The following is a 25174-nucleotide window of genomic DNA, read 5'->3' on the forward strand; positions in this document are numbered from 1 at the left end:
AGCTTTAAAGGATAACTCCCGAAAACTTACAGTCAAGAACGGGGGTTTTTCAGTAGAAATCCAACACTACTCATTGTCACGGCACACTGGGTGTCTTCGAGAAGATCTTTATACTTCGGCCGCCGCCCGGCAAACAAAAAAAAAATTATTTAATTTTTAGCGCGAGCGCCAGCGTCAAATCCAACCTCAAGCTTATAAATCCGGCTTTAAAGAGTAAAAATCGAATCATGTTTGCCCCAGTTTACGAGAAAATATTTGATTGATCATCTTTTCAAGCTTCAGGCCCCTATTTGGTATTCTGGAGGAACGAACTTATTAAACTATTTTTGCCAAATTATTGTAAACAGTTTTGTTCGAACTTTTAACACAAATACTACTGGCGTTCCATAAGAGATATTAGACGGTTGCACTCATTTCGCAAACCGAAAGCTGCAGATAATTTCGAAATTGAGATAACTATCTTGTAAGTGCTAAAAGTAGTAAAGAAAAATGAACGGTTGACTTCCTGTTTTTCGTAAACGAAGCCTTTGCCGACGTATTTTTATAGGAGCGTTTTATTGAAATGTAACAGAAGTTTCCGCTTACCACCTGGATTTTCCTCAAGACCGTTACTTGAACAAGTCGAGTCTGAAATCAGAAAAACAATTAGAGTAAGTTCTGTTGAAATTATTTGAAAAGTCCTGTTACCTGATTCTTTGCTGGTTGTTTTTTCCCTAACATAAAATCCATTTGATTCATATTCTTCATCTGAAACCCATCAAGGGCGGGAATAAATAAGAGAAACGTTTTTTCAGAAGCAGCACTTACCATTATTGGAATCGTTATTGAGCATATTCCCTTCGACCAAAGAGCGCCTTGTCCTGGAGGACTCATAAGTGGCAATCACTTCTAAAAAGTTGAATGAAATCCGTTGAAAAATACCGCCTTATTATGAAAAATCCACTACTTTACCTGTCTGGGTATTGATATTTTTCATATTAGAGGTCAGAACGAAGAAAAACTTCAAAGCCGATGTCAGAAGCCTTTGTTTACGTTTGAAAAATGTCACAGCTCAGAATCAAGCTGGTTTACTAGTAAGTTTCACAGCAGTCTGAACTTTTTTTATCCTCAATTCGCGCGTAAAACTTTCCAGTTCCGTTCACAAATTCACTAAGCTTCTTTCACGCACTGTTATTATGTATGAGCAGGTTCGTATTATTGAATTCCACTAGAATTTTTCATTTTAATTGGAAACTTGTAGTAACTTTCGCACTTAATTCAGCCAGAGACAACTTGCCTCTGATTCAGCTGAAAACTCAATAATGGCGGCCCCCGACGCGATATTCCAACAACGCATCCTTCCTCAAGCAAATAATCTCGCTATCCCGTTTTAAATGAGACAAAACATGCTACGCATGTCTTTTACTACGTCAACAAATCAAGGTTATGAGTTACAACGTTTCGACTTTATCGTGGCCTGAAAGCTGCTTGCTTACGTTGAGTTCCACAAGGTGGCGATAATATCACTCCTTTGGTTGACACCTTTGAGGTTAGTTAATTAAAGGTTTTTTGTTGGTTTTAAGTTGGATTAAACCGTCAAATTATATCAGCCTTATCCGATGGGTTAAAGCATCCTCTTAAATGATAAAGCAGAAATGGTTGGGGAATAGTGTTTTTAAATTCAACATGGCTGCCAACAATAAAAATTGACGGTTTGGAAGGACATTTTCACTTGAAAAGATTTGATGAGTCGCACATGCGCATTCCGCTTTTTTGCTGGATACATCAGAATATTGCAATAAATCCACATTTAAATCAAAATCAATACCTTTTTATTTAAAACTGGCTTTTCCGGAAGTTTTAAAATTAACACCCTATAAATCAGGAACAGTTGGAAATCTCCAGTCAGTCTTTACAACTCTTCTTATAGCTCTCTTCTAGAGCTGGATTTTATTTGTTGGATTTTATCAGAAATTCTTATCCTTTAAACCGACTGAAGTAAAAATAAGAAAACGAAAAAGAATATATCTCCGAAACAAAAAAGAATATATCTCCGAAACAAAAAAGAAATGGAATGATCATTCCGATAAGTCGTTTTGAAAGCCTTCTTGTTCTCAACCTTTACGCACCTATATTATATTTACGGCACTTATTTATGGGCACTTATTTATGAGACACCCTATTTATTATACTAGTCTCATATACGGAAACATCTGATTTCTTTTGAGTAGATGCAATAATTTTTTTAAGGATTTTTTGCGTCGTATTTATTTCTTTTGCAAAATCTTGTAGCATTCATGGTTTTTGCACAAACATATTATTTCTGTTTTGTTTCCAATTACTAATTTTCGCAATTAAGTAATTTCTACATTTCTTCACAAAACTTTAATTAAGTTTTTGGCATATATCGGTAAAGTGCTCAGCTCAGATGGATTTTAATGCCACTTGCTACGGTTTTGCTCCCACGTAGGGCCATATTTTGCTAAAAACTCGATTTTTTCTTCAGATTAGGACGATCTTTGAGCTTTAGACTTTGACCATGTCGGTCAGTTAATAATTATAATAAAATGCTTGACAATTAATTTATTATAAAATAATATTATCGCTTACTACAACATTTGCAGTTAATCTCTGAAATTGTTAAATACCAGGCAAGCAGAAATTGGTTTTTGGCGCCAAAACTGTGAATGCTACAAGATTTTACAAAGACTGCAGAAATATTTAAAAAAGACTAATCATTTTGTGCTTCTGAATTTTTGAACTAAAGAGACGGAGGAAACGTGGAAAAATACCGTTTGTTTGGAAACATGTGAATATCTGCGAGGTTCTGTCGATGATGAGCTGTTTTTTTTTATAAAACTGTATTTGTATTATTATTTTCTGAAAAATCTTTGGCAATTATTTTAATGATTTTTATTCTATGGCGTGTCCAAGTTTTTATACAGTGTAAGCCACCCCTGATGGACAGAACTGCTTTGTTGGGTTCACAATCAAATATTGAAGAAATAACTAAAAATCGACAAAATGTACATCTTTTTCTGTGCGATCGGTGTAGATTTTCAGGTTGACTGAGGACCGATTTTCAGAGAAAAACAACGGCCAGTTTTTAGAAACTTGCGTTTATCCCGAAGGTGTTTGCAAACAATGAAATTTGTTTAGTTAGCAAATGGTTGTTTTGTTACTCGCAATATTGCCTTTCAATAAGTCACAAGTAATTGGTGATAAGAACTTTTATCAGAAAAGTGATATCGATAATTTCCAGAACGATTTTCTAGCTAATTCAGCAATTATTTTTAGAAATTTATTAAATATCTCAAAAACAAGATAACATGTGAAAAAATAATAAGAGACGAAAACTCGATCGAGGTTGTCAAGATTCAACCTGAATTTTACGAAACCCTGTATATACGAAGAACAAACTACAATAATTTAACCGCAAAAGTTATAACTAGTATTGTCAATAATTCGTTACATTTTTTACTGAACAATCCATGTTAAATAAGATTTTTCAAGGACGCATTTAGCGACAGGTTTCAAAATTTATTGAACTCTGAATCAATGACCGCACCCATACTGTTGTCCTTCTCTTGCTGTTAGTTCGGTTTCAAGTGCCGACATACGTGCAACAGCCAATCAGCGCCGTTTGTTAGCCTAGTGCTTCTACCAGAAACATCGAGTCGGCCATACAAAAATGCGTTCGGCTGGTTACGATGCAAACTCAAGGTGCGCTTCGTAGTTGTATATTTTAGTTCCAATCATCCGCCAGCAGGTCGCGCATTGACATTTATTTGTAATTCGTAGCGTAGTAGTAATCATTTTCGTAGTTCGCAACATTTATGTAACGTAATTTTTACAATTCGTTAATTTGTTTCATTTTACATTTCATTACATTAAATTTAATTAAAACATTTAAAAAATTATATTTATTACCCCACTGATCGAATTTTGTGCATTTTTGGAATTTCTATTTAGTCATTTTGCCAATTTTTGACTGACTTATTAGCCCAGTTGCGTGGTTTTTCACCTTTCGAAAATTGGGCTTCAATAATACATTTCTTTAAATACAAAAATGCTTCTTACGCCACTGGAAATTTTTTGGAAAAAAGCATTTTTCTCTCATTTTTTTTCAATAAGTTTGAAATATGTGAAAGCGCTGGGATTCTTGTCTGATTTTCGGAGTATTTTTCACAAACAACTGCGGCTACGTCTCTGGAATGTTCTTTAAAAAATTATATGTCGATAATTTGCCCAGATCGACATGTGCATGTTACGCCACTGAAATACGGATATTTTGTTCCATAAGTTCTAAAAATGTCAAGCGAATTCCTGTTTTAGATGATTTTCTCCAAAGGCATATGGCTCCATAAGGCTATAGGCCCAAGGTAACAGAGAGCTCTTAATGGCAAAACGATTTTCATTTATTTATTTCTCGAAAATCTATAACATCCAAAAGACGCTTGCTGCATACAAACATTAGAAATTTCAATAAAAATGCGCGATTTTTCGATTATTGGGTAACTCATACACCTCCAATGGATGACTTGCAACATTTGGAAAATTTGTCTTCAGTACTAAATTTTTCAAAAACCACTAGGTACAAAAATTTTTGTTGCGCTTGTAAAAAAATCACTTTTCTTTATAGTTTCGGAAAGAGTGAATGCTCTCGCTTTTTTACTGATTTTTGAGTAATTTTTGCACAATCTACTGCTACTGCCTATTAATAATTTCGTATTGAAACTTTTCTTTAAATAATTTATTTAAAAAAAAATTAATTTTTTAATAAAAATAGGCAAGTGGGGATTTCTTCAGTGTCTTGGTACAAACACTGCCAACACTTTTTACTTGGTAGCAGGAATAATATATTATAAATAATTTTTTTTTAGTTTATGCACTAATCCGTTTTGCACATTTTTGGGCTCTTCCTAAAATCTTGTAGTGTTCATAGTTTTTGCGCAAAAAATATTTCTGTTTTTGACATCTCATGAACAGAATAAGTAAGTTTTTAGCAAAATATGGCACTGAAGTACAGGCCTGAGTAACACTGTGTTGAGTTGCGCTATTGAGTTGCGCTATTGAATTGTTGTCGCTCTCTGAGTTAACGCGTTATAACTAATTGGTTAATGAGTTATAATTCATTTATTAAAGCTTTATGAGATAATACGGGGAAATATATAAAATATATATCTAATTGTTAAAATTGGTCCTGTTAAAATATAGCGATCTTCTACAGGACGTCTTAATTCATTAATTAATTATTAATTCAATTCAAATTAATAGAAGAATAATAGTTATCGAGATCTGTTAGAAAATAAGGAGACTGGAATTTTCACATTTAAAAAATGGTTATTAACATTTTTTCTGAGTAACGTTTTACTACTTTCTTCAATCAACTAAAGAAAAGTAATTTAGACTTTCCCAGCAACAGAACTGAGTACAAAGAAAGTCGACGAGTTTTCTTGTATCTCTTCATTTTTTGCATAAATGATTCAGTTTGCCAGTATTTTACAGTAAAACGTTAGGAAAAACGCTGTTTTCCTGTTTAGAGACAGTGTTGTTTAGACATATACACCCTAAAAGTGAAGAAACTCCAGTTTCCAAGAGTTTCCAAATAAATGATAAATGATAAACTTTCGCTGTTTCAGATCGGGGAAATATTTTTGGAAGAAGACCCAGAAATAATTATTATGGTTTGGTCCATAATTCGAAGGTGCAAAAAGTTTGTCAAACATTTTTGCAAAGCAGTTAAGGAGGCGAGTGTTAAAATAAAATTTATCATATAATTTTTCACAGAAAATACTTAGATTGGTAAAACTAAAAAACAATGCGATTTTTGCGTAGAAATAATTGCTTAATAGAAACTTTGTGAACACTGGAAACACCTGGAAATTTAAACTGAATACTATTATTTGCTTTTTGTGCCGCCAAAATTCGAAGTTGAAAAGGGTTTTCTAAAGTTCCCTGCAAACCGATGAATGGGGTGAATTTTCTAGAATAATTAATTTTGTCATTTTTGACTGAAAATAATGCTTTTTTGCGATTTCGATTAAAAACTTTTAGTTTTGTTATCGGTTTTGGAGAAAACCTTAATGGGTTTCGGGAAAAAACGGTAGAAATTTTCGTTTTTGTCCCGAATTCGACACTAAAAACAGTTTTTGTAAATTTTTTACAAAGCTATAAATTTATCTTGTAATTTTTTGCGTAAAAGTCCTCCAGATTTTTAAGGGAAACTCTACAAAATAGAGCGTTTTTGAGTAGAAAGTAAAACAAAAAAAATTCAGTCGAAACTAAAAAAACACATTTTTAAACAAATTCTACAGTCGTCAGAGGTGACGAGATTTCCAAATAATCTGTTATAAACTTTCGCTTATTCTGTTTGTTTTTTGATAGAAAATTGTTTGATTTTTGCTCCAAATTCGAAGCTGGAAAGGTATTTCGAAACTTTTTACAAAGCGACGAAGTTTTCGAAATTTATTTAATAATTTTTCGCGAAAATATGTTTAAGTAAGACTTTTGAAAATTGAGCATTTAGAAGAAAGAGTAACTTGGCTAAAACTGGAAAATTCTGAAATTTGACATTTTAAAGGTATTATTAATAAATGGCATTTAAAAAAAATTCTAAAAAAAAATTAAAAAAGTCATCAACAGAACTGAATTACTGCGCCGGTGCGTTGGGTTGGCGCACCAAGCCATTTGCGAAGCACTGCTCCAATTCCTAAAAATTCACTGAATTACCCAGGCCTACTGAAGTATGAACAAATCCACATCAATTTTCACTAAAATCTATATGAAAAAGGAGAACAAAAATGTTCAGAAAGGGTCAGTGCATCGACTCAAAAAAAATCTGTTGATTGGAGCTTGGAGCTACCAAATGAAAAGTTGTGGTAGTTTTTGTACCAAGACACTCAAGAATTCCTCCCCTGTCGAAAGCAGATGAAATCGGTTGCTTCATCAAAACATGAGTTTTACATCGTTAGTTACATCTTCCATGTTCATCCAAATTTAAAAAAATATATTTTTGAATTTGGACTATCAATAGCAGAGGAGCCAGGCATTTTTCGTTAGTAATAATTAGGTCAGATTGTCTTTTTTTGATCTAACTGTTGATGCCGAAAACTTTATTGTTCTGTATAAAACGGCAAACAAAAAATACCTACTATTTTTTTAGACCTATAAACCTACAATTTTTGTCATTAAAAAAGGCATATTTTTCATGACAAAAGACAAAAGACAAAAGACGTGAGGAAATTCTGTCTTTTTTAAAAACAAAAATTGTTTGAGGCGAAAAACCCAAAAAAAAACCTGAAAAATTGCAGTTGTTCAAATGGTCATGGTCCAGATCAGTTTACAGACTAACCAACTACAGAACTATTAAAATGCACGTTTATCAATTCCGCAGGATAAATGAAAATGTTACGAAAAACTCCCGCTTTTGAAAGAACCACTCTGCTTAGAGATAGAAATAAACTGACCAGTCAAGAAAAATGACAAAATGAGCTCTTCTACAAGCACCAAGTTCAAGTGGAGATTCCCAAGAAAATTCCGAATCGTGCTGAGCTAATTAAGTTGAAAAGTTCGGTGCCCAGCCAGAACATTTAACATTGTTCCGGTTGGAAAGGAGCACCCAACGTGCACCGGATTGCATACAAAGTAACTTCCACGCACTTTTAAAAATGCTTTTTTTAACTTCCTTAAATTTTCATAAATAAAAAATGCAACAGGAAAGCGAACATTTGGGTCTATAGGAGCTAAGTATTTTAAAAGAATTTGTCGTTTAGCTGATTTTGTGCAAATTTCTACACAAGCACCAAGAACAGCCTCATCAATAATTTGAATTGTTAGCAAATAGTCCATACCAGATGCTAAGAAAAAATTAGAAAATGTAAAAAATTTGACCATAAATCTACTTTTGCTCTTCCGGGAAATAAAACGAATAAATAAAAAAAGTCTTTAATTATCTTTGATGAAGGCCATTTGTAAAAGCGGAACTACCGCTATGGAACTGAGATCAGCCAGGACCGCTTCAATATTGGCTAAAGTGTTCACTTTCATCAGATTCTGTTTACGAAACACCACAATGGCTAAAGCCAAAACCGGAACCACTTCTAGGGAATCATAGGCCAAAATGATATCCCACAACGTTAAAAGCTGCTCAGGAGGGAGATGGCCGCTGAAAGCTCTCATCATCCACTTGATTACCACCCGCAATCTAAAACGAATAATGTCTCTAAAACATTAATCCATATCGATGCATGCATAGTTACGGATGTATTCTGCATTTCTTGAAATGATGCCACAAGCTTGGCTCGAAGCATTGCAGCAACTTCTCGAACTGGAGGCAAAGAGCAACGATGCCCTGAGGACTGGCGCATACCCTGTGCAATCGATGCCAGTACCTGAGGTAAAAGCCTCGGAAGGCGAAATAGAGCTCCACTGCGTTGTTGTAGAGGTAGCAAAAGGGGGCAGCTGAAAATTTACATTGCGATTGGAATGAAAAACTTTGAACTAAAGAACAATATAAAACCTTAATAATTCACGTTCTCAAACGTTATCAAACTGAAGTCGGAATTTAAATAAGAATTAAGAATTTAAAAGTTTCCCTGCTTTTAATATTGATTTTTACTCTTACCGTACATAGTAAACCCATGGAATGGTATGACCCCACTAGGAGGAAACACCAAAGTGTTTTCGGCGGTATTCGGTCGGCCTTTCAGACCCACTTGCAAAAAAGCTGGCTGGTTTGGTAGTTGCTTCAAAATATCCGAGTCTCGTGAAAAGCACATCATCACCTAGAAACCTTACCTAAAAACATCGTTGAGTCGGGAATTAAGGAATGTTGCTTACTTGGTACAAGACGTCTTCAAACACAAAGTACTGATCGTCATTCGAAGCAGTTAAATTGATGTCTTTTATTATCAGCTTGTCTATCATGAGGTCGTACTGGAGGACGTTCTGTTTTAAGGAGTCGAAGTGTGCGATTTGCTAAAATCAACCAGAATGACCCTCAACTTATTTGAGTCCGAGTGGAAAAATTTACCACGGGTTTCACGTCGGCGCCCAAAATAAGAGTCCACATTTTGGAGCGCATGCATTTGGGGCAACCTTTTTTCAAAAATTCCTGAGCCAATGGAGCGTAATTTTTCGCAAGAATTTTCTCGCCCAGTGCAATCCGTTCAGCCTCCAGTGTGGCATAGTTCTGGCTGGGGTTTACGAAATTGTTGCTGTTCAATATCAGATCACCTCTCGACAATTCTGCGTACATGTTTCTCTGGGAAAAAAATTAGTTTTTACGTTTTTAATGCGGTGTGTTGATGTTATTACCAGTTCGACTAAGTTTTTCACTTTGAGGGGCATCTGAGCGAATTCCCACTTGTTCAAGTCACTGTAGAGTAGGAAGTATTTAGGATGTCTCCAGATTAACTAGTTCATTCGTGCTATACCTCTTTACTTCTTCTTTGCAAGGCCCTTTGAGGTTGATCAAGACTTCTAGAAAGTCTTTCGGTGCGTACACTGGCCGGTATTTATGAATATCTATCTGAAACAAAGCGCGTCTTAGTTTGTGTTTTTCTGAAAACATGATATATTGCAAGATATTTGGAATTTGTTCTTCGTAAACATTTAAAAACAGAGTTGATGGTGAACATCTGAAATCCAATTCGCCAGCAGGACCCAAACTATTTACCGACTTCAAAGTTGCTTAATTCGTTCCATTTGTTCGCGATTTCTTCTTTTTCATTGGTTCCCCGTAATCTTGCTAAACTTATCCCCAGTTCGCTGCTCATCGAGTTTAGAGACTTATGTATCCTCTTGTCCCAGTGAATTTGAGCTTTCCTGCGAACGATCCAGTTGGAAATAAACGAAAGTTAAAACTGTGATTTTACCGAAAAAATGAGTCGTAAGGACTGGAGTTATTTTTCTTCGTTTTCACCCATCTGTAAATGTTATTCTTCAGTTCCGCCTCCAGGCCATGATCCTGCATGGCTTTCAGTAGGGAATTCTTGAAATCCTCCACTCGTACGTTGGGTGTTGACACCAGCTTCTGCAAGCAGGAAAAACTGTCCGGATAATGTTCACTTCCAATTGAAGAGATGTTTTTGATACGAATTCATGACGGTTGTAATGCTGCCATTGTCAATGTCCTTTTACTCACTTGCACATCTTCAAAAAACGTTTTATATTCGGTGGCGTTTTTCAAGTCTTCACATATCTTGATCGTTGTATGGTGGATGCTGCAGTCCTTCAGTTCTTCCATGTCGAAACCTACCTGTTAAGGGTTGAAGGAATTGTTCACGTTGCTGCTGCAATCGCTCCAATATGCGCCCTTTCGCAGCTAAGCCATTATTGATAAAACTTTGCCGCAAATCTCGTGACTATTAAAAATCGATTAATCCATGCGATCCAGTTTATTTATCCTAGTTGGCTTCAAACAGTTACTTATGCTGCAAGCACCCACATTCTGGATGGTCGATCTTTCCATGCATTTCCTCATTCACAATGAAATCTCCCAGTTTGCCTATGACTTGATTGTACTCACTGTCTCCAGTTTTCACTTGCAGGATATCGTTGATTTTTTCTGGGAAACAACGATAATGTATAAATGGTGTAGTAATTAGTGACCGTGATGAAATAAGTAAAAGTCGCCTTTTTGGGTCTGTCTTTTCGGTAAATAGGTGGTGGCAAAATAAAACACTGTTTTTTATGGGTCGACGTTTCGACTATATTTAAGTCATCCTCAGGGCTCTATGAAGTCCACCGAGCGTCGCAGCGAAGGTCACAGAACATACCCCCTTTTATATTTATATTTATATTTAGGGGGGATATTTTGTGGCGAAGGTTAGCGACACACAGTGCATAATCAGCCTGCCATGCACAGACAAGTGATCACGTGACAAACATTAAACTAGACACTTCAGTGCAGTTTGAAGTACTCGTCTTTATCTATGGTTTGAAGTACGCCTGGGTAACACTGTGTTGAATTACGCTTTTGAGTTGTTGCCGCTCTCTGAGTTAATGAGTTTTAACTTATGGCCGGTGGCGGAATTTTAGCACCTAACAGAAAAAGGCATCAACATATTGCTTTTGCGCATACGATTGCTTGAAACTATTTGGTCCAAAACGAAAAAATCCGGAGGTTTTGAAGAAACTTAATAAAAAGCGATGAGGATTACGAGAGTTTTCCAAATATTGATTATACGCGAAAAAAGACGATAAATAAGACTAAACTGTAAAGTCGACGACTTTTCTTGTTAAATCCGACTTTTAACTTTTTTTGCATAATATACTCTCAGTTTTCTAGTATTTTTCAGTAAAACGTTGTAAAACAGGCGTTGTTCTGTTTAGAGAGAGTTTTGCTCTCTGGCCGTTTTTTCAAGATAATCCTAATTACTTTCCGTAAAAACTGAATAAGATTATTTGGTTTTTGGGGACAAATTCGAGGCTGAAAAAAGTTTTCCAAAGTTCCCTGCAAACCGAAGAATGAGGTGAACAAGAAAATCATCAGAAAATAATGACTTTTTGCCTTTTTGATTAAAAACTTTTAAGTTTGTGATTTTTTGAGAAAATCTTAATGATTTGACAATCTTTCGGTAAAAAACGGTAAAAATTAATTTTCTTTTTTGTTCCGAATTCGAAATTCGACGCTGAAAAGAGTTTTTGTAAAATTCCTACAAAGCTATAGATTTTTACTATCTTGTAATTTTTCGCGTAAAAGACCACTAGATCGTCAGTATTTTTAAGTGAAACTTTACAAATGAGAGCGTTTTTGAGTGGAAAGTAAAGCAAAAAAAATCACTCAAAATTAAAAACCAAATTTTTTGACAAGCTCTACAGTCTTCAGAGGAATAGAGGTGGCGAGTTTTCCAAGTAATTTATTATGAAACTTTCGCTTAATCAGTAATCGTTTTTTAATAGAAATTTATTTTATTTTTATCCCAAATTCTAAGCTGGAAAGAGATTTCTAAACTTTTTACAAAGCGACGAAGGAGCCGAGTGTTCTAATAAAATGTAGTTCATAATTTTTCGCAAAAAATACTTTAAAATTGTCAGTATTTTTAAGTAAATCTTTTGAAAATTGAGCATTTAGAAAAAAGAGTAACTTTGCTAAAGCTGGAAAATTCTCAAATTCTGAAGAAACGTGAGAAATATTATTGATAAATGGCCCTTAAAATAAATCTAAAAACATGTAAAAAAGTCATCAATATTTTGCCAGCAACGGAACTGAGTCACTGCGCCGGTTGTGTTGGGTTGGCGCACTAAGCCATTTGCGTAGCACTGCGCCACTCCTAAAAATTTATTGAGTTCCCCGGGCCTAGTTTGAAGCCGTCCAGATAGTGCACCAATAGCAGAACAATTTAGTGCTCATTAACCAATTACGGACTAAGTTCATTTGAAGTTCAGGTTAAAAAAGCAGCAAAACTGTACATCGGGTACCTGAGCAGACTCAAAAACAGCGGCAAAAGTATTTAGAGGCTAAGCCTGGAATCCAGCAAACAGGGGGTTTTTTAGTTGGTAAAATCCAACACTACCTTCAGCACGGGCTGGAGGTGTCTTTCGAGAAGATTTTTTATCCCCCTTGCGCCCGGAAGCAAAGCCAAAAAAATGCAAATATGGCACTAACTTCATAGAGCCCTGACGATGACTTAAATATAGTCCAGACGTCGGCCCATGCAAAATAGTGTTTTATTTTGCCACCATCTATTGACCGAAAAACCCACAGACCTAAATCGGCGACTTTTACTAATAATGTATAAGTTTCAAAGCCCGGATCATTTCCGTTGGGTTTACCATTTTCACCCAGATTATCTGGATGTTTGATAACCAAGGGTTTGTCCATTGCCTGCTGGCTAAGCACCAAAGGAGGTCTGAAATCACATCTCTGGGAGGTTAAAGGTATATCCCAATCAACTGGCAACTGGAAAGTTTTCTTCTGATTTTCCATTAGTTTCCTTCTTATGTCTGCTTCTGAAACAGAAGAATGATGATATCTATAAGTTTTCCTGCTGATTTCAACAAGTTATTGCAAATAGGGTGAATCAGAGCTGAGAAGTTGATCGATTTTTTTTAGTTTTCGTTCGCACTTGCATCTTTGCGAACTGTTTTAATTCATCTAAGTTTGTTGCCTGTTTATTTGCCTGATTTGTTCTTTTTTTCATTAGTTTTAAATAGTCCGTTGGTGCTTGCGGGTCTTCATTTCGTTCGGTGTGTTGTGTCTGCTTTTATTTCACTGCGGATTTTATATAATTTGCAATTAGTGTATTTCCACAGATGGAAAATTTTGTTTTAGGGAAATATATTTTGTTTTGAATATTGATGAAAATGACACCAAAAGTATATGAATTTGAGTTGGTTTTTTACATTAATCAAGAGCCTATTCCGAGAGAAAATTATTTATTAAAATTTGTTGTTCTTGCACAAGGGTACTGGCTGCAGCCCGTTGTTCTTCATTTTTTGCTTTTGGTCTAGTGAAGAAGTCATGGTCATGAATGCATGAATTATTCAGGCATTTTTCACCTAGTTTGGGCCAAAAACTGCTCAACAAAATGAATGCGATACGGTCGAATTTTCCCTAACTTTGGAACTGCATAAATTCTGATTGTTTATAGCGATTTCGTGTCTGTTGGAAGCGTTATTGAACCCCACTGGTTTTCTGTTCAATCTTTTGGTAAAAATTAAGCAGATCAGATACATTTTCTATAGGGTGGAAAATACAAAAATGTAAAATTTCGGACAGTGCGGAAAGCTCCTAGTTTGACAAAAAATGATTCTTGCCTCTCAACACCAAAAGTTTAAAGATAAACCAAATAGCTCGAAGGCGTTTTTTAATTTTTAAGCCATCTCTTCTATTTACAAGGCGGTCTCAAAAAATCTACTTTTTGGTCTTGCAGCGATAAGTTTTCTTGGTCCGTTTTTCACGATCTTGGGCTTATGTTGATGTGAGACGAAAATTAGATATACAGAGGGCTGAAAAAAATAAAGTTGAAGTAAGATTTGGCTCGGAAATCCGTGATTCTTATTTAACGGTGATTTGTTGAGCAGTTTATCTTGTGAAAATGCCTTTCCGTTTTTGAATTCATTATGCTTGATTGTGGAAAGTTGTCAAGCTATTTTCCAGACATTGATTTTGATTTGTTAAATATTTTTAGTTTTTTCTAAAATAGTATTTCGTCAACTTCCATCTCAACTAATATAGGTTTTGCATTAAAATAAAGTTACTAAGCGTTAAAATAAAGTTCGGTCAAGGTATTTGAAGCATTAGATGAAGTATTAGATGCAAAACTATTTTTTTGAATCCGCTATGAGTTCACTCGGATGGATTAGTTTTCCGACCATTTACCTATGTCGCAATAATCCACCTGATACACGCTTTTGCCATTCAGAATCTGATCTCCTTTAATTGTCAGTCGATCCAAAGGGTTTTGAAAAAACATCTGAGCAATCTTTGGTTTTTCTTGCTTCATCTATGGGGTAGTGAACAGAAGTTAATTTTTCAGCTGATTGAAGTACATTGCAATCACCTTCTCGAGATAATCTTCCCCTGCTTCATTTGGAGGCTGAATTGAATCGTCTTTGTCTAACTCTAGAAAATTTCTAAAGCCTTCACAGACCGGGTCTTTGAACTCTTGACTTGTGCCACCCTTCTTAATCCTATGAAATAGTTCGAATTTTGCCTTATGCAAGTTCACGCAAAGCAGTGTTGAAACCTGTTGATTTTCCTTTTCACATAGTCCTTGTTGTATATCGTCAAATAGTGGCTCAATGTTTGCCGCTCTTCCGAAGTCATCGTCAATTTTTCCTGGATATGGCAATTTGCAAAAGTTGACATTGACAATGACGTGACTAACCCAAGTGCAAAACAGATCCAGAATTTTAAATTCCAGTACTTAAACCAGTTTTTTGCTTTGGAAAAATGGCACAGGCCTTTGTTTCGACATACAAGAACCATTACAGATGGAACTGCCAGCCGAGAGTCGCACTGTAGGTATATAATCAATCTTCAGCTTTATTAGTATCTGTAGTCTTGACTTGGACAATGTAGATACGATGCTTCCAAATTAACAAAATTGGAACCTGAAGGGGATTTATGGCTGTTGGACTTGAATGGAGAAGCGGAGGAAGAGGTAAAGCTTGCAAATAATGCTGGGGCGAGATTCATTTTACGACATTCTTCAGCTAAAAAATCTAACTAAAATTGAGACAGCCATTAACAAGCTCTATCTGAGACGCCTAAGGTCTACCTACCAAATTTCCTACTGTGATAAGCTGGTGAAACAGACAACAAGAAGTTAGAGATTTGCATTGAAACAGAGGCGTATAAAGCATCTGGTTAAATTTTGATACACAGGGAGTTCAGAGAGTCAAGTTAAAGGCGGAAATGCGCAAAGAGCCATCGAAGTGCGCAGCAAAGATAGTTTTCTTGATGATGAGCTGGAAAACGAACTGTTGGAATATTGCAAAAAACTCTACGGCAGCAGAAGTCAAAAGATCATCCCTCCTCTGAATTCTGCTAGAAATGGTACTTACCATTAGGTAAACGCGTAAATAGCAGGGAATATTTTAATGTTTTTTAGTGTTTGGATATATGAGACCCACAAAACTGCTCACACCTTTGACCATATATCAAAACGAATATGGTCGCGTTGGGTACAATATTTTAAAGGGCGCTCAAGAGATGAACGACAGATAAGTTTGCAATCATGTTTAGTCTTTATCAGGCCAAATTTCAGCGCGCACAAAAATTTGTTTTTTTAAATAAAATTGCTTCTTCATATTCAATGCGGCCAAAATAAAAGACAGCATAAAATATTGAAAATCGTAAATGGTCAGCGCCGGCTGCTCAATATGTGCACATGTGCAACTCAAATATATAATTCTGGAAATACTACTTTCCGTGAATGGCTTGCTTTTGCCGATTTACATTTGTGTAGTTAACTTGATTGGTTACAGTTAAAAAGAAACTCTGTGCCGAAGAGATCCAGTATACGTCCAAAAGTATTCTGTTTCTTTTTGTCTTAATTTCACTTTGAATGGGATGCGGGATTGCCGAACGCTTCAATTTGTTACAATTTTTGGAATACGTCGCCATACCCGACTAAATTATTTTATTGTCATTATTACAATTACATACTATTGACCCGATATTATAAAATAAATCACGAATGAGAGTCTAGTATCTGGAAACGTTAGTCCGTTTGGCAGCATTTTGTTTAACATGGTTTAAGAAAAACTGAACTTTTGAGTCGATTATTTTAGATATCTCACTATTTATCTCTACTAATTATTAAATCATGAAAATCATTGATAGTATCTGGAAAACTTTAAGTTTCAAGGCTTAGCAAATGTAAATTTCATTTTCACCGTATTTATACGGAACTTTTCGATGACAGTTCGGCAACAGTGCAAAGCGCAAAAAGCGAGATGACAATAAGCTGACACATGTCATTGTGACAGTGATGTGTTTATTTTTCGTGTTTTTAAAATAAATTTTCTTGAAAGCCACATACATTGGTAGATTTGTTGGCATATTTTCATATTTGGAAAATCAGCGCTCATGTCAAACCTACAGGAGGTAGCGACGGACGATTTGTTGTCATTTCAAGACTATACAGTGCCAGTGCATGTTCCATTAGTTAGCAGTACTGTATCAGTACCAGTATCTCAAATTGACGTGTCAGGAAACTTAAAAAGCACCTCTGTTCAGTTAGAAGGCGATATGCAACAAATTCGGAGCTCCAGTAGGCCTGTAAACGTTCCAGAAATGGGTGGCGCGAGAGATGCTAATGATGGTATGACGAAAGAGACTAATACTTTGCAAATACAAATAGTTTTAACCCTGGTGGTTTCTTTGTAGAAGTCCCGCCAGCAAAATCCTTCTGGACTATTGAGTATTACCAGAAGTTCTTTGATGTGGACACCAAAGATGTTTTGGAACGCATCTTGGCGTCTGTGACACCAAAGTGGGACAACTCTTTGAAACATCACTTGAGAACCAAGCCCGACTTATACGGACCATTCTGGATATGTGTGACTCTAATTTTTACGATTGCCATTAGCGGCAATGTGGCGAATTACTTGCAGCATGCCAGTACAAAGTACCATTGGAAGTACGATTTTCATTTGGTCTCTTATGCTGCTACCACGATTTGCTTATATGTGACTTTGGTTCCTCTCACTTTATGGGGTTTATTGAAGTATACGTCCATTACTAGTGATATTGAGGAACTGGAGCAGGATAGCGTAACGCCTGGTGCTCTAGAGCTGGTTTGTATATATGGTTATTCACTGTTTATATACATTCCTGCTGCTGTTTTGTGGTCCATTCAACTCTACTTTCTCCAGTGGCTGCTGGTCCTTATTTCCGCCTTTATTTCGGGTTCGGTGCTCCTATTAACTCTAATGCCTGCATTGAGGCTTTCAAAAAACAAATTCCTCTTGATACTGGGAATCGCTTCATGCCATGTTCTTCTAACTGCTGGATTTATGCTGTATTTCTTCCATGTTCCAAACACATTGCCTGCATATATGCCTCAGGTTGTTACGACTAAACCTGTCCTGCCTCTTGTAAATGACACGTCCGGATAAGTGTTTGCTAAGTATCTTTGATCATTTGTAATAGAATAGAGTTCTATCAGGAATTAACACTGTATAAGGACTGAGACTATGTGGATTTTTTTAATGTGATGCTTAGGTTTAAAGTTTTGTAAATACATACATGCACATCGGATATTAGCTTTTATTGTCCAATTGATTATTATTTTTATGGCGGCTAAGCAGTTAATTAAACATGGACTATTTATCGTTATAGTTTGCTATTGGATTTGTCATACACATTCAAAGTTTAGATTTATTTGATTTTGATTTGTAACATTGAGCCTACAACCTGGAAAGTATGCAATTTCCCTGTATGTATCTAGAAATTGTCCCGAAACAAAAGCTTTTTCAGGTGTAAATTTGACTTTATTGAACACATTCGAATTCGGAAATAGAACAGATAGCATAGAAATAGAGTAGATTCATTGGAATTCAATCACAATATAGCTAAAAGACCTCTTAAAAATTCAATTGATGTTATTGCAAAAATTGGTGTTAGAAAGCGTTATGTAACAGAGCAATGTCCTTAATCGGTTACTTAATTTTATTTTGATTTTAAAAAGCTTAATAAACTTTAAGTTACTCTACAAAAAATATATATCTTTTCACATACATGTAATAAAAAATTAATCGTCTTAAAGCTGCACAGAGTGTAAAAATTAAACGACACATAAAAATAAAACTATTTACATCTAAAATAACAATTAAAATCAAAATGTCTAAACAAGTCATTACATTTTTTCCCATTTTGAACACTTGTCTTTCGTAATTTGATTTAGTCTCTCGACGTAAATAAGCCCAAGCAAGTTGTATAATATAGCAAAACGCAACATTATGTACAGTTTGCTGATTTATATTCGAGTCGTTACCAGTTGCCAATAACACAAATAAATTAACCAACCAAAAGTAAAGCTTCAACATTTGCCAGACGGGATAGAGATTATTTGTGTGCTTAAAAGCTATAATAAATATAACACGTCTTAATATCTAAAATGTCCTTTCTTTGATTTGCTGTTGTGGTATACCCTGAGTGGTGTGTAGGAACCGTTTCCGTTCATGCCTGAAAATAACAATCAAGATTAAGTAAAGCGCAATAAATTTAGAATTAATAATAAAAAAAAAACGTACTTTGAACAACAGCAGGGGCCGGATCGGGTGGTAAATGGACGGGTGCTCCGCATTTCGGTTTCAAATAAAAATGATAAGCAATGTAGTAAATGAAGGCTACAACCGCAGCAGCTACAGTAAACCATTGGTGTACTCGGTTAAAGTTGGCTGGGTACTCATCGTAAGCTATCCCTCCGAGGAATGCACCTATGCAACGACCTAAAATCGAAAAAAAAAAGTTTTAGCCAAAAGAGCGAAATAAAATGAGCAAATTGATCTTACCTAAGCAGAAATGCGCCACTACAGGCAGAGCTTGGCCACAGGCTGTTAACTTGCGAGGCACCAAATGCCTCAGGTAAAGAACGGCAGTTACGTACATCACATGGAGTGTGAAAATCTCCAAAAACTCGCACAAGAATAGAAGGGTGGCGTTTTCTATACATATTAGAGCTGAGAAAAGATACCAATTAGGAAAAACACTATCTCAAAGCATCGCGTAACCAAAAAAAAAATACTGATGAGAAACTATGCACATGTTTTTTTGAATTATTTAATTTTACTTACTAAATAGATATTAATTTTATAAATATGCTAACAAATTTCAAATTTACCCATTTAGTCAATTGGAAAGTTGGATACTGCCAACGTTGGTGCGTCCTGATGTCTCAACTTTTTACTGAATGCTCTTTAAAATTTCGAAACTGGCAGAAAACTTTTTGGATTAAAAAAGTTGGAAAATTCTATTCCAATATGCCAACGGTTGTGTTTTTTTTTAACTTTAACACCCTGTAGATCGGAAGCTACGCGCCTTTGGAATAAGATTATAAAACTTAATACATTTTGACAGAGGACACAAAAAACTGCTAATGAATGCTTGTTCGTTTAATGTTTTATTGTTTAGTGCTGTTTATTTCTGTATTTTTACTCGTTCTTATCTGTTAACACCATTAGTAATTTACGAGTGTTTGCCTTTAACGCAAAAATATAATTTTTAATTTTTCGGCAGGGAATCGATTTCTAAAATTACCAGACCCTAATCCTGCAAAACATGCATCGACTTACCAAACACAATGTTTACTTACTGTTATAATAACGTAAAATACTTACTCAAATGGTGACATATGTAGTTGACGAAGCAAAATATGAGGATATTGGAATGACCGCAATAATCCACAATAACTTCGGCGAATATTAGGAAAACAACCGCTGGAATGGCGCCGACAGTAACTGCCAGTCCTATGATCAATGAACTGCCTTCCGGTAATTTGGCCACATGCCTGAAAAAATCAAAATAGTCCCACATGGAGCTGTGCGAGATTTAAAACCACTTTACCAGGGCAAGAAGGAATCAATAGAATTCCAAAACACCCCCAACAGCAAAAGAATGATGCCCAGTGCTGCCGTTTCCAGTCCATACTTTCTGACTGAAGACATCGGAAGCGCCAGTAAGCCGCAGCGGGTGTGCCACCACCACTCAGGAGGACTTAGAGGCATTTTTCTGTAATATTACCAAATAATGAATTCCCTGCAAATTTGCTACGCATTGTTGATGTCGATAAAGACTTACTCATCAGCCAGCAAAATAATAACAGCCAGCACCATCAAGACGGTGAAACAAATAATTCCCTCGAAAAAGCGACCATCGGCGCAACCACCAATAATGGGGGCAAACAGTCCGAATCCTGCCACTCCGCAAGCAAATTGTTTGCCTATATCCCCACGACCTGTAGATGTTTCTCTTGTAGCGATCACTACAGCTGTCCCTATTAGAGCTACAGCTGCTGCTATGAAGATATCAGCAAACGATTTTATAAACAGGTACAACCTGCAAGCAACAATGCATGGTAAGTTGGCGCTAGTCAAGTCCCTTGTTGCCTACTTACCAAAAGCTAATGTTGTCATATCCACATTGGGAGCGCTTCAAGAGAGAATCAGTGTTATTGTAAGGATCCAGAATTTCGCACACCACCACTGGGTTACAGTCATCGCTGCCAAACTCTTTCTTTAGTTCCTCAACTTTTTTGGAGGGCATTCGACAGGCAAACGGCTCAGCTGAAGGTACAAATTCGCGTTAAAATCCACCCAAGTGATTACTTCTCTTCCTACTTACCAAATGGATATTTGCACGTGTCGTCAGTCTCATTTTGCTGATTTGGGGCACTAGGAAGCAGTCCCAAGTTCAGTTTTATCGAATAGTACTCAGTGTATACTTCACAAATTGTGCTTCCGCTTGCATTCTTGAAGCACATATGAGGGTAGGGTTCTTGGATGTATTCTGCTGGGGTTTGTGGAGGTGCCACCTAGAGAAAATTGTAAATAAGCTGTGAAAAGTTGAGTATTTCTAAAGGAGCTATTTGACTCCAAAAATCATATATTGTTCCCAGCGTTCATAGTATGTAAAAACTCATTCGTATAGGGCAACTGGTTTCCATAATGTTAGTGTTGGATGTCCGAGATCTTTTTGTCTCATATCAAACTTTAGTAAACTTACGCCTTCTGGTTCATTGATGATGTATGTGCCAGCGTCATAGTAATCCTCACCATATTCTGCGCTTACTTCCTCAACAGGTGGCGATGTGCTCGACTCACCTTTGTAAGCTGAGGTGGCGTTACAAGAGAAAATACAGTTTTTGACTAGAACAGAGCCTTTCTGCAAATGAAATCCATTAAAAACAAATTTAATAATAGAGCTTCCAGTAGACTTACCCCTGAGCCCCAATTGTAACACGTCCTTTCCGCTCCGCACCTGTCTTGTAAAATAAATCCTCCAGCCTCATCGCACATGAACGACACGTTAGGAGGACTCCTCATCTAGAAAAATTAATCTTCCGATTAAAGCTGGCTTTTTACAGTATGACTGACTTACTATCGGCGGAATTAGCGTTAGCAGCCAGTAAAAGATCGTGGCTAAAACACAACATGTTCCAATCATAACTCGCAGATATCGGCCAGTTTTACTGCGAGGCGCTCCTCCAAAGCCACCTGAAAGTTAATTTTGAAGTGCATTGCCCCTAGAGTAAACTTCAAGTTTTACCTGCTAATCGATCAGCTAATGGGGCTGCTACTAGGGGCCCAATTAGGGCTATGAGGGGGGCAATACCTGACACTATAACAGCCTCATCTCTGGAGAGGCCGAGCGCGTTCATGTGCAGAGGGATAAAGGGCAGTAGAGATCCCACGGCTGAAAATTGGCAATGCTTAAGTGCTTTGACGTAGATAGAGAAGGAAAAGAAGCACAATACAGGGAGTGTAAAAATGCACTGCGAGAAATAATAACAGACATATGCAGCAACAAAAGATGTGAACAAAATAAAATTGTCAATAAAGGAGGCGAGGGAATATGAATGTAAACGTTTTAGGACATATTAACAAATGTATACAAACTCAATGTATGATATTCAAATTTCGCTTTCTAAAAAGCCCATTTAGTTCTTTCGGGAATGATACAAAAATCAGCTTTCTTGCTCATTTTGCATCCGAGAAATAAAGCAAAAACGGGACGAAAAACATGAAATTTTGGCATAATCTTGCACCTAAATGACTGATATTAAAATGTCGCTTTCTGGCTCAAAAGTACTTGAATTTCCCCTCATATTGTTATTACTTAATCGAATTTTCAATTCTCTATGCAACGATGCCAAGAACTAATTCTATGCCGCAAATGGTTCTTGAGAAACTTCGAAAAAAGCAGCTTCATGTTTGAGTCGATTTTGCATCTAAAAAAAAACACAAATATAAAACTTCTTGAAATCGAGACTTTTTTGAGAAAACTGCCAACTTTTTCTTATCGATGGTTCACTTTCTGAAAAGGTCGTTTAGTTCTCTCTAGAATGATGTAAAAATGAGCGTTCTGGCTCATTTTGCTTCCAAGAAATGAGCAAAAACGGGACGGAACACATGAAATTTTGGTATAATCTTGTACCTCAGTGTCTGATATTAAAATTTAGCTTTCTAAGTCAAAACTACTCGAATTTCCCCTAATATTGTCATTACTGAATCGAATTTTCTGATGCCTCAAATAGTTCTTGAGAAACTTCGAAAAAAGCAGCGTCATGTTTGAGTCCATTTTGCGGCTCAAAAAAAAACGCGCAAATCTAAAACTTCTTGAAATGAAGACTTTTTGAGAAAACTGCCAACATTTCCTTATCAATAGTTCACTTTCTAAAAAGGCCATTTAGTTCTCTCTGGAATGAGGTAAAACTGAGCGTTCTTGCTCATTCTGCTTCCGAGAAATGAGCAAAAACGGGACAAAAAACATGAAATTTTGGTATATTCTTAAGTGTCTGATATTCAAATTTCGCTTTCTGGGTCAAAACTATTCGAATTTCCAACAAGATATGAGCCAAATAAAATTGTCGATAAAGAAGACGGCGAAGGATGAATGAAATAATTTCAGGGATTATTTCTGTCTTGCCTTTACCAGCTTTTTAAGTAAAGTTTGCAAAATATTGCAAATGCAAAAGATTTCAACATTTCCATTTATTTTGATGAGTACTTATTTAAACTTGCTTCTTTTCAATTTACCTCCAAAGAACAAAAATAGCACGCATTTTAGCGTTAGCAAATTCGAGTTAATCCACTTGATCTTCATTTTGAACTAAAAAAAATGTCCTGCTTCTAGTTGATGCCAAAAAATTATAATGTAAAGCTAGGTAACTTCTTGGTACTCTTCTTGTGCTCTCATCTCTTTTCTGGGGTCTGTTTTCGAGGAAATTGCTGATCCATCTGAAACAAAAATACTAGTTGTAGCTTAAGTTTGATAAGGTTTTTATTGATAAAATATCTAATTAAATAAACAACGTTCTATACAGGCTACCTGATTTGTATGAAAAGGGTCCATTTTTTTAAGTAAGAAGTTTTAAATAGAAAATTGCTATTTCTTTAATGGAACATACTGTCTTAATCTATAATTCAAATCTCTAAAGAATTGAGCCAAGTCGGTTTTGACGAATCAATTTCCTTAACTTTTTGCCTTTCTAAGCTGAACTAAGTGTCCAGCTGCATAACAATGTCGCACCGTTCGTTGGATTAAGTGGTGATTAATAAAAAAACATTCAGTGTGATTAATTCACGTCCAGAAATGGCACGTTTAAGTAAAACTGAGCGATTCTAAATTTTAAAGGTGGTGATAGAACATGAAGTGGTGAATATTTCTCATGAGCTGTATCTCAAAATAAACTCTCAAAATAAACTGTTTAAAAACCATTGCAACGTTTTGTTTTGTTTTCAGTTCGACAAAATAATAGAGATAATGAGAAAAATGCTTTTTACAAGACACAAGAGAAGATGGCCAGCTAGTTCTCCCGATATTGCGCCGCTTGACTTTAATGCTAACAAAGACTTAATTGGGCTTACCCTACACATTGCACATTTCTACACACAACGACAATTGCACTGCAACATGTTCATTCATACTGAAGATTAACACATGAGAGTTTGCGTTAAATGTAATCTACACATTTTTGTCGCAGTTTCTTGCGGTAACTTTACCGATGAAAATGTACAGTAGTTGAATCATCTCGTGGGTGTTCACTGAAATCTCATTTTTCTCTTAATATTCTAAATATAGCGTTACTCCTTAATCACTATTGTGCTGGCTTTAAATTACTCATCAGACCATTAGTAATGGGCCTTTTAAACATCAGAAACAGGGGCAATTGGTTAGAGTCAAACCTTGACTGGTCAGTGTACACGATTATGGTTTTTATTTGCAAATCGATAAAGTTCATTGATTCCGTTTAATTGTTGACATTTAGCAGCTCATTTTCCGCAGAAACACTTCCTCAGTAAAACAAAGAGATGTGATTATGTTGTAAAAAAGGACCGTTACGCTCACGTTGAGCGCATGTGAATAAACGCAAAGCAGGAAATCTCAATTTGTTTAAGTTTTAAGTTTTAAAGTAGACTGACTAGCCAAGCCGCTGACTGCCGCATTTTGTTGCATCAGATGTTATCTAAAAGACGTAAATTTTATAGATTAATATTACTGTTTAATTTTCTGCCGGCTGGTGAAAGTTTCTACATCCACGTTGCTAGATAGAAGAAGATATTTAAAAACTCCATTCAAGTCCTTTAGAAACAATCCAGAGAAAAATTAAGTTGACAAAATTCAAGTAACCTATAAAAAGAAATACATTGCGGCTAGATATACATATTCGCTTTAGGGCATTTTCGACCAGCGCGCCTTAGCCCTCTCTAGACCCGTATTTATCGATATTATATATATATCTGTTAGGAAATTTGATTCTAGATAAATATTGTCGTCCTTCGACAACTACCATAAAATCGATAATTGACTGATTACTGTAGGCGGACCCGATGTATTTTTGTAACCAAACGATTGAAGCAAAAGGGTGGCTTTATGCTTAATAAACCTGCCCGGATTATTTAAGTTTTATTTACCACCCGGATGCCCTTTCTTCCGGTTGATTGATAAACCCACAAACCGTGGAAAAGCTACTTTTTGACGACATTTATGCGATTTTGGTACTATTTGAAATTTTTA

General features: G+C 35.9%; 5 protein-coding genes across 5 annotated transcripts in view; 2 read left to right on the forward strand and 3 right to left on the reverse strand.

Annotated features, from left to right (window-relative positions):
• The window catches only part of LOC125504561 (uncharacterized G-patch domain protein DDB_G0278987-like), a 4442-nt gene extending 3466 nt beyond the window's left edge, over positions 1-976 (reverse strand). The window contains exons 1-4 of the mRNA XM_048666774.1: positions 952-976; positions 808-888; positions 688-747; positions 586-627 (exon numbers count right to left, since the gene is read on the reverse strand). Coding sequence (XP_048522731.1) covers positions 586-627; positions 688-747; positions 808-888; positions 952-976 — 208 coding nt within the window. The remainder of the gene's footprint in view (positions 1-585; positions 628-687; positions 748-807; positions 889-951) is intronic.
• Positions 977-7914: 6938 nt separating this feature from the next.
• Positions 7915-14765, reverse strand: LOC109545082 (TBC1 domain family member 19). The gene is made up of 14 exons (XM_048661581.1): positions 14676-14765; positions 14490-14619; positions 14309-14432; positions 12760-12936; positions 10127-10549; positions 9858-10015; positions 9659-9807; positions 9417-9507; positions 9298-9358; positions 9014-9244; positions 8821-8958; positions 8606-8765; positions 8241-8442; positions 7915-8185 (listed from the first exon to the last, which is right to left on the reverse strand). The coding sequence occupies exons 5-14, from the start codon at positions 10226-10228 to the stop codon at positions 7927-7929; spliced, it is 1551 nt and encodes a 516-aa protein (XP_048517538.1). The 5' UTR covers positions 10229-10549; positions 12760-12936; positions 14309-14432; positions 14490-14619; positions 14676-14765; the 3' UTR covers positions 7915-7926.
• A 99-nt stretch (positions 14766-14864) lies between these two features.
• LOC109545083 lies at positions 14865-15966 on the forward strand. Its single transcript, XM_019915574.2, has 5 exons — positions 14865-14949; positions 15011-15092; positions 15145-15256; positions 15317-15487; positions 15543-15966. The coding sequence occupies exons 1-5, from the start codon at positions 14882-14884 to the stop codon at positions 15656-15658; spliced, it is 549 nt and encodes a 182-aa protein (XP_019771133.1). The 5' UTR covers positions 14865-14881; the 3' UTR covers positions 15659-15966.
• Positions 15967-16373: 407 nt separating this feature from the next.
• On the forward strand, positions 16374-17695 carry LOC109545085 (protein YIPF1). The gene is made up of 2 exons (XM_019915576.2): positions 16374-16757; positions 16823-17695. The coding sequence occupies exons 1-2, from the start codon at positions 16523-16525 to the stop codon at positions 17551-17553; spliced, it is 966 nt and encodes a 321-aa protein (XP_019771135.1). The 5' UTR covers positions 16374-16522; the 3' UTR covers positions 17554-17695.
• A 211-nt stretch (positions 17696-17906) lies between these two features.
• Positions 17907-24212, reverse strand: LOC109545075. The gene is made up of 14 exons (XM_048661572.1): positions 24025-24212; positions 23194-23394; positions 21704-21850; positions 21536-21651; positions 21376-21480; positions 21161-21319; positions 20780-20969; positions 20553-20721; positions 20237-20494; positions 20003-20167; positions 19777-19946; positions 18952-19119; positions 18691-18888; positions 17907-18622 (listed from the first exon to the last, which is right to left on the reverse strand). Exons 2-14 carry the CDS (start codon positions 23258-23260, stop codon positions 18543-18545), a joined length of 1992 nt encoding a protein of 663 aa, XP_048517529.1. The 5' UTR covers positions 23261-23394; positions 24025-24212; the 3' UTR covers positions 17907-18542.
• Positions 24213-25174: the final 962 nt, after the last annotated feature.

This window comes from Dendroctonus ponderosae, unplaced genomic scaffold (genome assembly GCF_020466585.1).
Source record: "Dendroctonus ponderosae isolate FM_Combo_2020 unplaced genomic scaffold, Dpon_F_20191213v2 Dpon_F_20191213_1, whole genome shotgun sequence".
NCBI classification, from domain to species: Eukaryota; Metazoa; Arthropoda; class Insecta; order Coleoptera; family Curculionidae; genus Dendroctonus; species Dendroctonus ponderosae.